A 16,948-nucleotide genomic window follows, 5' to 3' on the forward strand; every position below is an offset into this window, starting at 1 on the left:
ATATCAGGGGGTCTGGCATGCAGCAGTGTGTTGTCTTTCAGTGTGTTAATGGAGCGGTGAGTGATATGATTATGAATATGTTTCCGGAGGCTGGTATTTGGTGGTTGTGGAGGAAGAGAAGAGAGTATCTGTGCGTAATAAAGGTCTTTGGGTGTAGTTTTAATGTTTCTTGGTGTGTGTGGGTGTTCTGCTATGTAGTGTAGCGGGTGTGATGTGTTTGTGGTGCCAATCAGCAGCAACCACCCCTGGCCATCAGCTCTACGCAGATGGCACCGATCCCCAAGAGGAGCTACGCCTACCTGGGGGAGTACCGCAGCTAGTTGTTGTTCTTAATGCTTTATTTTGTTGTTTGTGTTGCGTTGTTTGTGGGATGGCTTTGTTTTTTTTTTGTTGGGTATCATGGTGTGGAAGTGAAGATAAGTATGGTTCGTACGAGCTGTTTGCACTGTTCTTAGTATGTTTAGTTTCTTGTTTGTTTTATTTTTTCAGGTCTTTGATGAGCAGGGTGAAAGACGTGTGTCAAATGGTAGAGGTTGGCAGTTTAATCTCGCAGTTGTTTTGATTTATGGTGGGCGGAGATAACCACTGTCACTAATGATTTCTGAAGGAATTCTAACGTTTTGTACTTTGTTCGCTTTGCCGGCCAGGAGCTTTTTCATCTATTTGTTATTGATGACAAGGTCTGTTTTAAGTATATTTGACAGATTTGATTAAATTACACACCACGCTTCAAGGACGCCCTGTGCGGAAGTGTTTGAGTTCGTTTAAACTTTCAAATTGTCTTCCAGTATTTAGTGTATCAAACATTTAATACTTTTATTTGGCTAGGACTGACATACTACACCAAAATAAGGCATAGAATTAGAAAATTCGTAAAGTAGATGCCCCACGAATGATTTTCTAAATGGGCCCTGCAATTCCTAGTACCGGGCCAGATTGAGTATGCCGATTTCTATGGTTATTTTGACAGGGGATCTCAAGGTGTTGCCAAACCTCATTTATATCTGTCACTACCATTACGGTTCTGTCTCATGATCCTTTGACTTTTGTTTCATCTCTCTAGTACTTAAGAACACAAGAATGAAGGAGACTGCAAGAGACCATAAGGCCTACACTAGGCAGCTCCGTACTTGTTGAGTGAGGTTTGACAGCAATGTGGAATGGGAGTTATGGAGGGAAGGGTATTTGTATTTCCATGTGGCGTGGTGTCAAACGATTTGAAGAACCTTGAAGACTTCAGGATTCTTCAAAGACAGGGACTTTAGCGAAAATAGAGGTGAATAGGCATTGTGAAGGCCGCCAGGAGCTTGTAGATCTCACCTGGTTTACTCACCTGGTGGCTACCCCTGAGCATGAGTTGAGTTAAGCAGATGAGGACATGAATGGAGTAGCTAAAGTCTGCTAGTACGCCAATCGATTTTTATTTTTTATATATGTTTTTTATTTTATAAATATTTTTGTTTTTGTTTGCGGGGCTGGTACCCACTCGGATCTCGACCTTATCGAGGGTCCGGAACTGTTCTTACAGGAACGCAGCAGAGACGGTGTCCACGCTGTAGCCACATCAGTGACGATACCTGGAAGAAGCTAATGTATCAGAAACCGAATTTGTCACGCGGTTACCAGACGCGCACTCTACCAACCGAACCACGGCGGGCCCCGCTAGTCGACTGTAGGATACTACTATAATTGGTACTTATAGGTACGAAGACTGAGCCTGTAGATCTAGATGTGAAGGCGGCCAGGAGACTGAAATTCTAGAAGAGTAATCTCATCAGCATGGCAGTTAGGGGACTGTAGATCTAGAATGGTAATCCCGTTGGTAAGTAACTGCTCGAATTCTGTCCAGGACAAGCGATTATGTCCAAGTCCTGTCAGATCCAAAGGTGGTGTTCAGCATTCGGGTTGTGCACTTCACAAAGTTGAATGGTTTTGTATATCTAACGTGATGGACTTTGATCCTCAATGACTATAGGTATCTCGCATTCACCCTGGCTGTACCAATATAGAAGGCAAAGGTGAGACCTTAGATCGTAAGTTTCCGTTACAATATGGATGATAATTTTTTACCACCACCATCTTTATCACTATCACCACTACCACCACGATCCTTGTCACCATCACCCTTACTACCACCATCAACCCTACTATCACCACCGCTACTATCATCACCATCACCACCAACAACATCATCACCACTACTATCACCATCACTAACATTGCCACCACCATTATAACCATCAACAACACCACTAATACCGCTGTCAACAAAAATTAACACCATCATCATCATCACCACCACTACCACCACCACAGTGCCACCACGAACACTAATACCATTATCAACAAAAACCACCACCAAACACCACTAACAACACAGCCATTACTACCACCCGTACCACAATAGCCACTTCCACCATGACCACCCAAGAAGATGAATGATATAAGAACATAAGAATGGAGGAGACTCAAGAGACCCTAAGGCTCACACTAGGCAGTTCCGTGTCCCTTACCACCTGTTCTCCCCATCCATAAAGTTATCTCATTTTCTCACTACTACATGGATACCAAGTCTATTCCATTCGTTAACTACACTGTTGGTAAACTAGTCCTTGCCTATTTTCTGCTTAAACCTAAATTTGTCCAATTTAAACCCATTACCACGAGTCCTGCCCTGCTGTCGTAATAGGATGACCTTGCCTGCATCACTCTTGTTAAAATCCTTGACCCTTTGTCCTCTGTACCCTTTTTTTGAAGAGGAAAAAGTGGAAACCGAACTTTTGAATTCGATTTTGTTTCGAGACGAGTTCCGTGTGAAAGGGCCTGGGAACGGTTTGCTTGGCTGCAGGCAGGCAGGCAGACAGACAGACTGGCAGACAGACAGAGAGAGGGACAGACAGAGGCAGACATAGACCGACAGACAGACAGATACAGACAGACAGAGGCAGAGACAGGCAGACATAGACCGAGAGACGGGCAGAAAGAGAGACAGACAGATAGACAGAGGCAGAGAGACAGGCAGACATAGACCGACAGACAGGCAGAAAGAGACAGACAGAAAGAGAGTCATTCAGTCAGGCGAGACTCCCCCCCTCCCCCCTCCCTCCCTCCCTCCCCACCTGCAGTCCTACTTCTGGCTCAGTCCCGTTCGACCTCCACGGGTCGTCCAGGTCATGAGGGGGATTTCCTGTGCTTCTTCTTGTTCTTCTTCGTCGTTGTCTTCTTCGTTGTCTTCTTACATAAGAACATAAGAACATAAGAAATAAAGGAGACTGCAAAAGACCATAAGGCCTACACTAGGCAGCTCCGTATCCATCACCACCTGTCGTCCCCATCCATCACCACCTGTCGTCCCCATCCATCTTCTTCGTTGTCTTCCTCGTCTTTATTTTCTTCTTCTTTGTCTTCTTCGTTGTCTTCCTCGTCTTTATTTTCTTCTTCGTTGTCTTCTTTGTTTTTGGTGTCGTCGTTGTCTTCGTCACCTTCGTTGTCTTTGTTGTCTTTTTTGTTTTTGGTGTCGTCGTTGTCTTCGTCACCTTCGTTGTCTTCCTCCTCTTCCTCACCCTCTTTTCATATAGTTCAGATCTTTCTTCTTATCTTCCTTATTTTCTTTTTTCTTTCTATTTTCTGTTTATTCTGCATTCCATTTATATGGTCTTCAATCCTTTTTGCCCCTTTTCCTTTCGTTTCCTCTTTTTTCCTCTTCCCTTTCCTTCCCTTCTTGCCCCTTTAATGTTGTCCCCTTTTACATTTATTCGACTCTCCTTTTCACTGTGACGCGACCGTTATCAAGTCATTATCACATCAACCAGACTCTACTCCCCTCTTCTTCCTCCTTCCTCCTTCCTTTCTCCCTCCCTCCCTCCTTCCTCCCTCCCTCCCCCTCCCTCCCCCTCCCTCCCCCTCCCTCCCTCCTTCCTTTCTCCCTCCCTCCCTCCCTCCCTCCTTCCTTTCTCCTCTTCCTCCTTCCTTTCTCCTTCCTCCTCCCTCCTTCCTTTCTCCTCCCTCCTTCCTTTCTCCTTTTTCCTTCCTTTCTCCCTTTCCTTACTTTCCCCTTCTTCCTCCTTCCTTTATCCTCCCTGCTTTCTCCCTCCCTCCATCCTTCCTCCCTCCCTCCTTTCTCCTTCCTCCTTCCTTTCTCCTCCCTCCCTCCTTTCTCCTTCCTCCTTCCTTTCTCCTCCCTGCTTTCTCCCTCCCTCCATCCTTCCTCCCTCCTTTCTCCTTCCTCCTTCCTTTCTCCTCTCTGCTTTCTCCCTCCCTCCATCCTTCTTCCCTCCTTTCTCTCTCCTTCCTCCTTCCTTTCTCCTCCCTGCTTTCTCCCTCCCTCCTCCCTCCATTTTCCTTCCTTCTCTTTCCTCCTCCCTCCTTCCTCTCTCCTTCCTCCTTCCTTTCTCCTCCCTCCTTTTTCCCTTCCTACCTCCTTCCTCCTTCCTTCTGTTCTCCTTCCCCCTTCCTTTCTCTTTTCTCCTCACTTTCTCCTTCCTCATCCCTCCTTCCTTTCTTGCTTCCCTCCTTTTCACCTCCTTTTTCTCGGCTTCCTCTACTTCCCTCCTCGCTCCATCTCCTTTTTCTCGGCTTCCTCTCCTTCCCTCCTCGCTCCATCTCCTTTCCCTCCTTCTCTCTTCCCTCCCTTATTCCTCTCTTCCTTCTTCCATCTTCTCTCCCTCCCTCCTCCCTCCCTCTTCTTTCTGCCATTCCTTTTACCCTCCATCCACGCTCCTCTTCCCTCCTCACTCCTTCCTTCTTCCTCCTCTTCTTGTCCTCCTTCCTCCTCCCATCCACCTTCCTCTTTCCACCCTTTCCTCCCTTCTTACTCCTCTGCTTCCTCCTATCCTCTCTCCCTCCCTTCTTTCCACTCTTTCCTCTCTCCTTACTCCTTCCTTCCACCTTCTATCCTCTCTCCCTATTTTCTTTCCTTAATGCGTCCCTCCCACTTTCCCTTCCTTCCCTCCCTACCTTCCTTCTCCTCACTCCCTCCCTACCTTCCTTCCCTTCACTCCCTCCTCCCTCCCTCCCTACCTACCTTCCTTCTCTTCACTCCCTCCCTACCTTCCTTCCCTTCACTCCCTCCTCCCTCCCTCCCTCCCTCCGGCCCACGTGAACCAATGTACTCACGGCGCTATTCATCACGCGGGAACAGGAAGGCGCTCCGGGTAAAAAAAAAAAAAAAGTGCACCCCCACCCCACCCCCGTGGGCCTCCTGTGCTTAGGCCTGGAGTTCTCATCGTGGGAGCCACGACTCTCAAGGGAGCAGTGACAAAAATTCAGGGGCTCATGACCCCCATGGGAGCAGTGACAAGAATTTAGGGTGGGAAGGGGCATGGCTTGCTGTTACGGGTTACATATTTCTACATAATGTAGTCTAGTGATGTAAGTTAGGCATATCACAAAAAGACGATTATGATTGTCAACTTTGTAATAATGCAAAGGGATTTTCTTCAACAGGATTTTATTATCATTATCATTGTTTTAACGTTTTGGGGGGAGGGGTGGAGGGGAATCACACGAGTGTTGACAATTCGTGATGAAGGGGGGGGAGGATGGAGAGAATAATTTTGAAAGCCTGGCGTGACCAAGGCAGGTCCCTTGGACCGCTACCGTTATTGACCGTTACATAGACGCTCGCACAGACTTCTGGACAGACCTTAAGATTGGTTGTAAGAATTTTTGAAAACGTTATTGATCTGCCATTTTTTTTTTCTTATTTATTTTCATTTGTGTATGTATTTGATTATTTATTTTTGTTTATTGTATTCATTTGTTTATTTATTGGTTTACTTGTTTATCTTTGTTGATTAGTTTTTGTTTATTTGTCTACTTTATTTTTAGATTTACATAGGATTTGTTTACGCTCAGTTTGAATAGACTGACCTACAGAGTCAAAGGCTTTTTGATAATCAATACTTCAACCTGAATTTATTAATTTTGTTTGGGTTTGTGGCAGATGAGGGAAGTTGTAGGATGCTTAGAGAAACTATCCATGTGAGAATATTCGTTTATTAAAGCAATGCCCGCAGTATCACAGAGACACGATAAAGCTTAAGAATAGAATAACAGAAAGCAGAAATAAGGAAATTATAACATTGGATATAATCTTTTTATTAATTTACAGTAAATATATGGAAATATAGCTAGGGGTGCCCAGATATTTTTTATCATTTATTGTATTCAAATTTTTGTTGTATTGAACGCCAATTCTTTGGTCTGTTAGTGTAAGAACATTTTTTTGTTCAGTGTTTTTTAACTGTTGAGGCATATTCTTTCTCCAGTCAGATTCTTGATCTGTTACAGTGATTTTGAGTGTCAATAGCATTTGACACACAATTATAGATCCATGGTGATTGATTTTTTGTTTGTGATATACCGACTTGGACACCCCGGGCAGATTTCGAAAATGTCGACAAGTTATGACGTCATGTCGCTGTGGTCAACCCTTGCGTCTCTGTAGCGTCACGTAGTAATCCAGGTAGTTTTTTTTATCCGTTTGTCATATGTAAATATTTTTTGGGTCTGGTTTGTACATGGTGTGTGTATATATAAATGTACACATGCGCACACACAATGTACTATCGCTTTGGGGCATCAAAAGGGCATCTTGGGTGACATGCGAAGGCTTTTGATGAACAAATAAAAAGAAGCAAAGCAACATATCTTAATACTTTTACAATCCTGAGGGACTTGTGCTGAATCTATCAGAATACACAAGAAAGGAAAATACATAATAATGATAACGATATACATGGTGATGGAACGATGAGTTCTGTGATATGATAAAATTAATTATGAGAATAAATGTACACCTACACCTATAGCAACGAGACATGCACGTAAGCAGTCGTTGCATCCTGTTTTGTGTAAGGGAGAGGGGACGCTGTCTGGCTTCCTTAATCATAAAAGAACATCCACATGATAAACTATATCATATAGGCGTGTCGTATACATGTGGTCTGAGTAGGGCTGAAAGAAGGTTGTGTAAATATATGTAGACTCACTTTTGAGTTGCGTGGATGCCAAAATCGGTAAAAGGATAGGCCTACATACGAGTATAGGTCGCCTCCCTTCACCTGTAAGGGCTCCAATTCGCTGTCCAGCGCAGCATGCAGTTACCAATGATCATACAAAAGAAATTGGAGATTCATTTGTATTTTTGTTTCAAGTTGAGCCCTGGGTTTCGCGTGCCGGGAAAAGTCGTTAGTGTGCCAGGTTTTTGCACGCGTGCCAAGGGTTGCCCACCCCGAGTCTTAGTGCTAAAACGTCCATTCTTAAATGTAATTTGAGATACCTGGTAAGCAATTTTTTGCGAGTTAGATTTTATTCTCTAATGCCTTCACCAGCTCGTTTATGAAGAGATATTTTATATTCATTTTTTCATAGTCTTCGATATACCTAAATATGTATTATGAAACTATAGGCTTTATACATGCGAGTCTTAGAAACGTCTGAAGGTGAATTTTCACTATTAAAAGGTTTTATGAATCACCTGGTTTTTGGACGGAATCGTTCGCAAGATCTAATGGTAACTGTCCATTGAACCTCTGTTTCAGTGGTAATTTTAACATGAAATATAAATATGGAAGTTCGTTGCACACAGGTAATGCTGAGGAGCAGTGTGTTTGGAAAGTGATTTTTTATTTAGTCGTGAGAAAAGTCTGAAGAGTCCTTGGTTTAGTGGTAGAGTTTTAGTGGTTGATTATATCGTAATACTGTATGGAGGACTATTGTTCTTAGTGTAAATGGTCTAAAGCGGTTTGATTAATTCGGTTTAACGTCGTGAACACCCACCTACCAGGAGGCTAGGACGGTGCCCCTTACAGAGGACTCTGTAGCGTGGAGCCTAGTAAATCATGACCTTGGTCCAGCTCGCTGGCGGTAGGGTTAGTACTGCCACCACCTCGACCTCCGCCGCAAGTAGCGACGCTCTAACCCACTCGGCCAGCGGCACAATCGGAATATGGAAAATGTCTTGTAAGAATAAAAAAAAAAAAACTTTGCGTAAAGTTCTCTTTAAAAAGTCACTGCAAATGGAGGTCTCCGTGTGAATGATGGTCATAAGTAGCGACTGTGTGTCCGTTCCTCGCAAAGTCTGTGTGTCCGTTCCTCGCAAAGTCTGTGTGTTGAAGATAGGTTCAGTTAACATTTCTGTGTTGGTCCGTTCCTAGTAAAGTCTTGCGTGAATGGTTGTAGAACGCAGTCTGTGTATGGAGGATAGATTTGATTAACATCTTTATGATGGTGCGTTCTTCGTAAAATCTGTGTGCAACTGGAAGTTGAACGTTGTCTGTGTGTGGAGGATGACTTTAACTAACATCTTTATGTTGGTCCGTTCTTTGTAAATTCCGTGTATGAATTATAGTTGAACGTAGTCTGTGTATGGAGGATAGCTTTAACATCTTTATTTTGGTCCGTACTTCGTAAAGTCTGTGCGTGAAATGTAGTAGATTGTAGTCTGTGTGTGGAGGATAGCTTCAATTAACATCTTTATGTTGGTCTGTTCCTCGTAAAGTCTGTGTGTGAATGTTAGTTAAACGTAGTCTGTGTGTGGAAGATAAATTTAATTAATGTCTCCGTATCTCTGTGTTGGTCCGTTCTTCGTAAAGTCTGTGTGTGAAGTGTAATTGAACGTAGTCTGTGTGTGGAGGATATTTTTAATGAACGTCTCTGTGTGGTCCGTTCTGTGTTAAGTTTGTATAAGAAAGATAATTTGGAGGGATGCCCTATGTTATCTGGTTAGGTAGAACCCGTTACAAGAAGTCTGTCGATATATATGTCCGTGTTAGCTATTTATGTCCATTTGAGTCTTCCATAATCCAAACACTATTTAATCTGCTCTCAAACTTCCACTGTACACTATTATGAATATTGGATTCTAAACTAGATGGAATGTACTTTGATCGTGCAGGACAATAATGTGATTTAAGAATTTAAGTCTGACGAGTTAAACACCATATGAGGACGGAGCCTTTATTTGTACGACGTTCCGCTTATTACAGCTTTTTCAAATACTTGAAAAAGCTGTAATAAGCGGGACGTCGTACAAATAAAGGCTCCGCCCTCATATGGTGTTTAACTCGTCAGTCTTGTCGGCGACTGCCACTTTCATGAAAAGAAGAATTTAAGTCTAAAGTTGGTAACACGTGTCAAACGTCTTAGTTGTACTGGTCAATCACTTGGTGTTGAGCAGTACGTAGGAACCTGTTGTTGAGGTGTTTCAGGAAGAGTCACTATAGGTTGTTGTCGTTCCCTCGACTGTCTGGCCGAACAGTTTCGTCTCCCTAAGGAACGCTATACCTGGAATGGGGTTTTCCCAGAAATCCCTGATAGTGTATGTTGTGTTTTTGGTGTGCGTAATTGTGTACGGTGTCTTCCATAATGTGTTGTATAGTATTGGGTGAAGTGTTATACCCAGGGCAGTTATCTGCGATGCGGTCATCCCGCCTCCTCTAGTAACTTAAGAGGTGCTGGATGGTGGCCGCATCGGAGCCTGGCCAAGTGGACTCTGTCCTCTCGGGGGAGAGAGGATTCAGAGGGATGGATGTCAGGGGGTCTGGCATACAGCTATGTGTTGTCTTTCAGTCTGTTGATGGAGCAGTTGTTGTTGGTTATCATATCTACTTTTCGGTCGTTATACGTAACAGTCTGTTTATGATGGAAGCCATAAATACGAGTCCGAAGGGGTTATCGAAGACAGAGATTTCCGCCAGGAGGCATCTGTGACAGAAACTGTCAACTGTTTGGTCAGAGTCCATACCACAGCTTGTAGAGCTTGCGGACCATTTTGTCTGAAGGGTCTTTGTGTCCTTGGATTTTCGCTATGAAAAGATCGACCAAACCGCCTATGAGGCTCTTGCCATTTAGCTTCTGCTTGGACCACATCAGAAGGTCCTGGACAACTTGGCCCATACTCGGGTCTTTGACCGCGGGGTCCTTCTTTGTGTTGTGTTTGTGTTTGGTGGAGTTGGCTGTCTCTTGCATGAGCTTGACGTAAGTCATCTCGGTGAAGCCGTCTCCCGAAGAAGGATCATATTCGGCGTACCGGCCGTAATGATCTTGAGGACCTTGTTCCCTCTTTCTTCGCCGAAGACCTACGTTGACATCGAACTCGTTCCCGAGGAGGATGGGGATGGTGGAGAGCATGGTGGCCGCGAACGCGAAGACCATCATCTCGTTCTGGAGGTTTCCGTCTTGATCCAACAGGTTTGCGAGATCGAAGTAATTCATTCGGCGTCTTCGAAGGTGCGGAGGCGAACTCGGGTCTTTTTCTGCTAATACCGGCACAGGCGCTTCGGCTGTAAGTGGAGCTGGTGGTTTCATCCCGATGTTACTAATGTCTGCGGTTACTGCTGCAAACACCGCTGCAACTGCTGCTGTTACTGCCACAGCTGCCATCGTGGGTTGGGGTAATCAGCTGCAAGAAACAAATATGAAATTATTAGTAGTGAGTCGGGAAAGGGTGATGGCTTTAGCCGCAACGAAGCGCCTCCTAGCGTAATCTCCCCGCTGTTATGGGAATATTGTTTATTTACTTATTACTTACTTTAATGCAAAAGTTAGCTTCGTTTTACACGTATCGACTTTTCGCCGTGCGCCGTCCACGACACGACGTCGTGCTCTCAAATAGTCACGGATGGCTATAGACGCTTTCACGCGTCACGACCACGACCGCCAGTGAAAGCTTCCATAGACACCCATTGTTATCTGAGAGTACGACGTCTTGTCGTGGACGGCGCACGGCGAAAAGTCGATGCGTGTGAAACGAGCTTCAGTGGAACTGACGATGGGTTCCTGCTCGCGGTGATCCTGCATGAAGGACGTCGACGAGAATCATCACCACTTGTTTTCAAATCTTATCGAATCCCTAACGCGCGGCCCCAAGGGGCTGATACTCGGTTCCAGACCGTGCCTAATATATATTTTCATTAAATTTATTATCTTTTGTTAGTTTTTCTTATATAAGGAGAATGGTAACAGACAAGTGTTGTTGTCATTGAAGCCTTAGACTATTTATTGTCATAAGAATTAAAAGGTGAACTAATAAAAACGGAACTAAACTTAATATTTTCTAAGTAGGGGTTTCTCTCGACCGAATAGAGTGAACTTAAGCCGAAACGCAACTCCTCTCTCATATGAAATGCTGAGGTAGTACATATACTGTAGAAGCGTTTCAAGTGATAGATAAGTTCAAACTGTACTTCAGTTCAACAATAGGAAGTCTGCCTTTGTTCTGTGCTGCGTCGCCTGTGTCGCCTGCGTCTCCTTTTGCGCTTAGGTCAAAAGTCGTATATAGACATTAGGTGAATGAACTTAAGAATTCTCTGAAGAAGAATCCGTAGAAGGTTATCACACTGGACTATATTTCCTCCAACCTCCGATTAGTTGTCGATACCACCCACCTCCAGCACCTTTTCCTCCGTAAAATCACAATGGTAAACAATTTTATTTTCTCAACAAAAATACATAGAATGTCGTTTCATATGCTGGAGGAAAATTATTTTCCTCCAGCACATTAAGATTCCTTCCCGAATACTATGGGCTGCAAATCTCCTCCAACAGTCGGAGGAAAAATAGCCCAGTGTGATTACGCCTGAATGTCCATTTACACAGTCAAACGGTTTGTCAAATCCAATTTGTCAAACAAGTGTTTGAATTTATATTTGGCCGTGTGAATGGGGTATTTGGTTGTCAAACACGTTTGTAAAACCAAATACCCCATTCACACGGTCAAACATCACTTCAAATACTAGTTTGACAAACATGGTTTGATAAACAGTTTGATGGTGTAAATGGACCTTTAGGGAGGAGATGCATCAGGGCAGGACTCGTAGTTATGGATTCAAATTGAACAAATTTTGGATTAAGAAGGAAAGAGGCAAGAACTGGTTTACCAACAGAATGGTTAACGAATGGAATAGACTTAGTAACCATGTAGTAGTGAGCGCTGAAACTATTGGTCAGATACTTGTAACTTTATGGATAGGTGATGAACGGTGGTAATGGACATGGAGTTGCCTAGTGTAGGCTTATGGTCTCATCCGTTTTTATGTTCAATATGTTATATATGCTTAAGTAATGCTTGAGGACCAGTATTGTTGCGGACATCTTAGTACTGTAAAATGCTCAACTTTTTACTACCACCCTGTATTCTTTAGTCGTGTTAATCCAAGAATGCTTTTAATAGTAAGTGGTATGAACTTCATTGATGTCCTAACGGGTCCGTCATTCGCCATTCACAAATACACACATGCACACGCGCGCGCACACACACACACACACACACACACACACACACACACACACACACACACACACACACACATACACGCACACACACACACACACATACATGCACGCACGCACACACACACACACACACACACACACACACACACACACACACACACACACACACACATACATGCACGCACACATACACATACGCATATACGGTGTGCGCATGTGTACGTGTGTGTGCACATGTATGTATGGATGTATCCAAGAATGTTGACATTGTGTAATTCTATCCGGGAACTGTGTAACTCCATCCGGGAACGACCCCTCCGGTCGGTCGGTCGGCCAACCGTGACTAGGAAGACCGTTAGAACCGTTAAAGACCGTTAGGCGCAGGAGCGCCGAACATACCTCCTCCTCCTTCAAATCTTTTCCTCCTACGCTTCGTCCTCCTCCTCCAAACATTTTCCTCTTCCTCACAGTTCTCTTTAGATTTCTCCCTCCTAATCTTTTCTTCCTCTTACTCCTCCTCCTCTCTCTTCTTCCTTGTCCTCCTCTTCCTCCTCTTCCTCCTCCTTCAGGTGTTTTCTTTCTCGTTCAGTTTTGTTCCTCTTCCTCATCCTTCTCTTCTTCCCCCGCTCTCCCCCTCCTCTTCCTCCTCCTCCTTCTCTTATTCCTCCTCTTCCTCCTCATCATCTTTCTCCTCCTCCTCCTTAACCAATTCTTTTTTTTCCAATACTTCTCTCCTCTTTACCTTCCTCCTCCTTCTACTACTCTTACTCCTCCTTCTCCTCCTCCTCTTCCTCCTTCTCTTCCTCCTCCTCTTCTTCCTCCTCCTCGACCGAGTGACCGAGAGATCGGCCAACTTTGTCATTTCGAAGAAGACTTGAAGAATAGAGGCCCTGGAAAACCAGAGGAATATTCTACATGATAAAATACCATTTTCGTCATTGCGGTCAGTCTGCTTGCAAACCACACGGTTTCAGGCTAGCTGATAGCCGGCTCTGCTAGCGCATAATGTTGCATGTTGAGAGCTGACACACTTTTTTATTTATTTATTTATATATTTTTGTAGGCGGATGACCCACATCATGGCGGCCAATGTTTGTCGGAAATAAAGATTGCGACAAAGGCGGTTTTTTTTTTTTTTTTTTTTTTTTTTTCTCTTTCCTCCTCTGGGCCACGGTGGTGCCTAAAGACCAGAGTCTTGCATGTGGAGCGAGACGGGTCATGTAGAGGAACTCCACCGTAACGGGAGTTGGCGAATTGCACGCTACGGGGACGTTAATTGTTTAGGTTAAGGCGTTATCACACTGGTTTATTTTTCCTCCGACTTTTGGAACAGATTTGCAGCTCGCGGCTTTCGAGAAGGAATATGATATGCTGGAGGAACTTTTTTCCCTCCAGCATATGAAATGACATCTACGTATTTTTGTTTAAAAAAAAAAAAAAAAAAGTGATTTTATAGCGGAAAAAGTTGATGGTGGGCGGTATCACCGATTGATCAAAGGTTGGAGGAAAATAGCCCAGTGTGATAAAATAATCAGTTGATAGGGCGGATTCGGGTTCTCTATTTCTCCCCCCCCCCCCAGAAAAAAAAGAAAAGAAAAGAAAAAAGACATAGTAAAGATCAGCAACAACCCCAAGTACCCATATGGTGCCCGCCGTAGCTCGGTTGGTAGTGCACGTGTCTGGTAACCGCGCTGTGAATTCGGCGTCTGTTCGAATCCTGGCCTCGGCGCAGAGGTTAAGAAGGGCATCATTCACTCTGAGTAATGGCCCACGACCGCCGGTCATCTCGGACCTGAGGTGACCTCAGCTTCCAGGTATCGTCAGTGATGTGGCTGTAGCGTGGACACCGTCTCCTGCGTTCATGTATGAACGGTTCCAGACCACGGTCTTGCAAGGTTGAGATCCGAGCGGCTACCAGCCCCGCAAACCATGGGAAAAAATTACCCATGTAAAAATAAGCTACCCCACGTATTAGCTTGTAAAGAGTAGCGACCACAGAAATGAGCTTGTAAATGGAAATCCCTCCAACAGTGACGATCTTTTAATTAAGATTAGCTTAGGTTAGGTTAGATATGGTTAGGTTAGGTAAGGTTAGATAGATTAGGTAAGGTTAGGCGAAATTAAAGTTAGGTAAGGCAAAGTTAGGTTGGGTTAGCTCAGAATGAGCTTGTTAAGATCAGCCACACTTAATATTAGCTTATAAAGTTTAACAACCTTCAGGTACTCATGGGTTGCGGATCTTACAACATACCAGAACACTAACCCAGTGCAGTGCGCGGGATACAGGTATGACCCGTCATCCACTATGAGTCATGATGAGAGAGAGGAAAGGGTGGTGGATGAGAGTGGAATGGGTGGGAGTGGGTACGTGCCTTTTGATTTGACTACCTCTCTTGTAAGGGGGAAGAAAACATTGGTTTATAGAACAAAGATAGAAAAACTCGCCCCTAGACCTGAGTTAAACAGTCTGGTTTCCATGACTACACTATGGGAGACTTCAATGCCATAGATGTGAAGAACACAATAACAGTAATAAGGTGAAGAGCCTACGTCAGGAGGTGCGTGGTTGCGGCCGAAGCCGTCATCTTTGTCCTGTTGTGCGCTTTTGGGACTGGTGGGGCAGGTAACTGTCATTATTGGAAATTGGAGAGGAGTGCGGGATTCGAACCCGCAACTAAGAGAATGCGAGTCCAGCATGCTTCTGATGACGTCACTAGCGCACATTGATGAAAGTGACTGCAGACTTCTTGTAGACACTGTAGTTTACACACATCGACTTTTCGCCGCGCGCCGTCCACGACACGACGTCGTGTTCTCAAATGACCATAGGCGGGGAGGTGCCTATGGACGCTTTCCCACATGGTCGTGACGTATGAAAGGGTCCATGGACACTCATGATTACTTGAGAGCACGAAGTCGTGTCGTGGACTGCGCACGGCGAAAAGTCGACACGTATGAAACGAGCCAAACGGAAATACTTCGAGAGGGGATTGCGAGTAGCCGCGAACGCGTGTTTATGTGGTTGGTCATTCACCCCCATCTTCCTCCTCTGCTATTAACCTGCTGTATCTTCACGTGCATACTTTCCTATTCTCTCTCTCTCTCTCCCTCTCTCTCTCTCTCTCGCTCGCTCGCTCCTCTCTCTCTCTCTCTCTCTCTCTCTCTCTCTCTCTCTCTCTCTCTCTCTCTCTCTCTCTCTCTCTCTATATATATATATATATATATATATATATATATATATATATATATAATTGTTTAGGGTAAGTTTAGAGTTATTTTTAGACACGTATACATGCCAATGATACACTCAAGATTAAATTTTTCCAAAAATACTACCCACTTTTCTATGGCCCCCCCAAAAATCTTAGTTTCTCAAAGTGATCCAAGGTCGCAGTTGTTTCTACGTTGATTCTGGCCTCGTGTGGCCAAGAAGACGATGAGGTCATCATTACGTTATTATTTTGACGTCATTGTTATTGGACTGTCAATGTGGCGAAAGTGACGCATCAGTGGTTTGTCGTCATCGTTGTCGTTGTCGTCATTATTGTTATTGATGTAATTAGCATTGTCATTGTCGTAGTCGTCATTGTTATCTTTATTTTCCTACTCCGTGCCCTCGTCCTTATCCTAATCATTAGTGCCATCATCATCGCTGCCATCATTATCATCATCAGCATCATCACCATCATCACCATCATCATCACCACCATCATCACCACCACCATTATCACCATCATCATTACCACCATCATCACCATCATCACCATCATCATTACCACCATCATCACCATCATCATCACCATCATCATCATCATCATCATCATCGTTATTTGTTATATATCTGAACTGACATGGATGGTAACTAAATAATTCGTTCACTAAAGGTCCTGTCCTCAATTGAATTAGATCACTTAACGTTAGCCCCCCCCCCAGAAAAAGTAATAATATTAATGATAATGATGATAATAATAATAATGATAATAATAATAATAATAATAATTAAATAATGGATGAAAAAAATATAATAAGAATAAATTCCGGAGGAAGAAGTAGCGCCCTTTTGGTCGAGGCGACGCCCTGTGATTGGCTCTTGCGGAAGTGACGTCATACTCTCTATAACAATGTTCTTTGAATGTGCCGGCGCGTATCAATCTAATTAACCTATTTTCAATTCTTCAGTGGATCGCGTAGACAGTATTCTCCATCAGACCTGGTGGTTTCATTCAGCTGATTTGTGACCCAGGCCAGGGGTGGGCAACCTTTTTAAATATATATATATGCAATAAAACACTAGGAACGTGTGTTCACAAATGCGTAAGTAACCACTAGGAAAAGTAAACTAACGAAGCAGAGCGCTTTCGTATAATTACATCTTCAGTGCTTATATCAACACTGAAGATGTAATTATACGAAAGCTCTCTGCTTCGTTAGTTTACTTTTCCCAGTGGTTACTTACGCATGTGTAATATATATATATATATATATATATATATATATATATATATATATATATATATATATATATATATATATATATATATATATATTATGGGCCCCCTCGCTGCCTTCACCTATAAGGGCCCCAATCCACCGTCCATCACAGCTTACGGTTACCAAGGGTCATACAGAAGAAGCTGGAGATTTACTAGTTATCTTTTTTAAGGTGAGCCCTGGGTTTCGAAGGGAGTCACATAAAGAATTGTCACCCCAG

General features: G+C 43.8%; 1 protein-coding gene across 1 annotated transcript in view; it reads right to left on the reverse strand.

Moving 5' to 3' along the window:
• Positions 1-5,983: 5,983 nt before the first annotated feature.
• LOC143036504 (uncharacterized) overlaps positions 5,984-16,948 on the reverse strand; it is a 20,794-nt gene continuing 9,829 nt past the window's right edge. Inside the window, exon 2 of the mRNA XM_076203928.1 lies at positions 5,984-10,405. Within this exon, the coding sequence (XP_076060043.1) occupies positions 9,736-10,386 (651 nt within the window). The 5' untranslated portion in view covers positions 10,387-10,405 and the 3' untranslated portion in view covers positions 5,984-9,735. The remainder of the gene's footprint in view (positions 10,406-16,948) is intronic.

The sequence above is a fragment of the Oratosquilla oratoria genome, chromosome 20 (genome assembly GCF_046742065.1).
Source record: "Oratosquilla oratoria isolate Oo_2021 chromosome 20, ASM4674206v1, whole genome shotgun sequence".
Taxonomy (NCBI): domain Eukaryota; kingdom Metazoa; phylum Arthropoda; class Malacostraca; order Stomatopoda; family Squillidae; genus Oratosquilla; species Oratosquilla oratoria.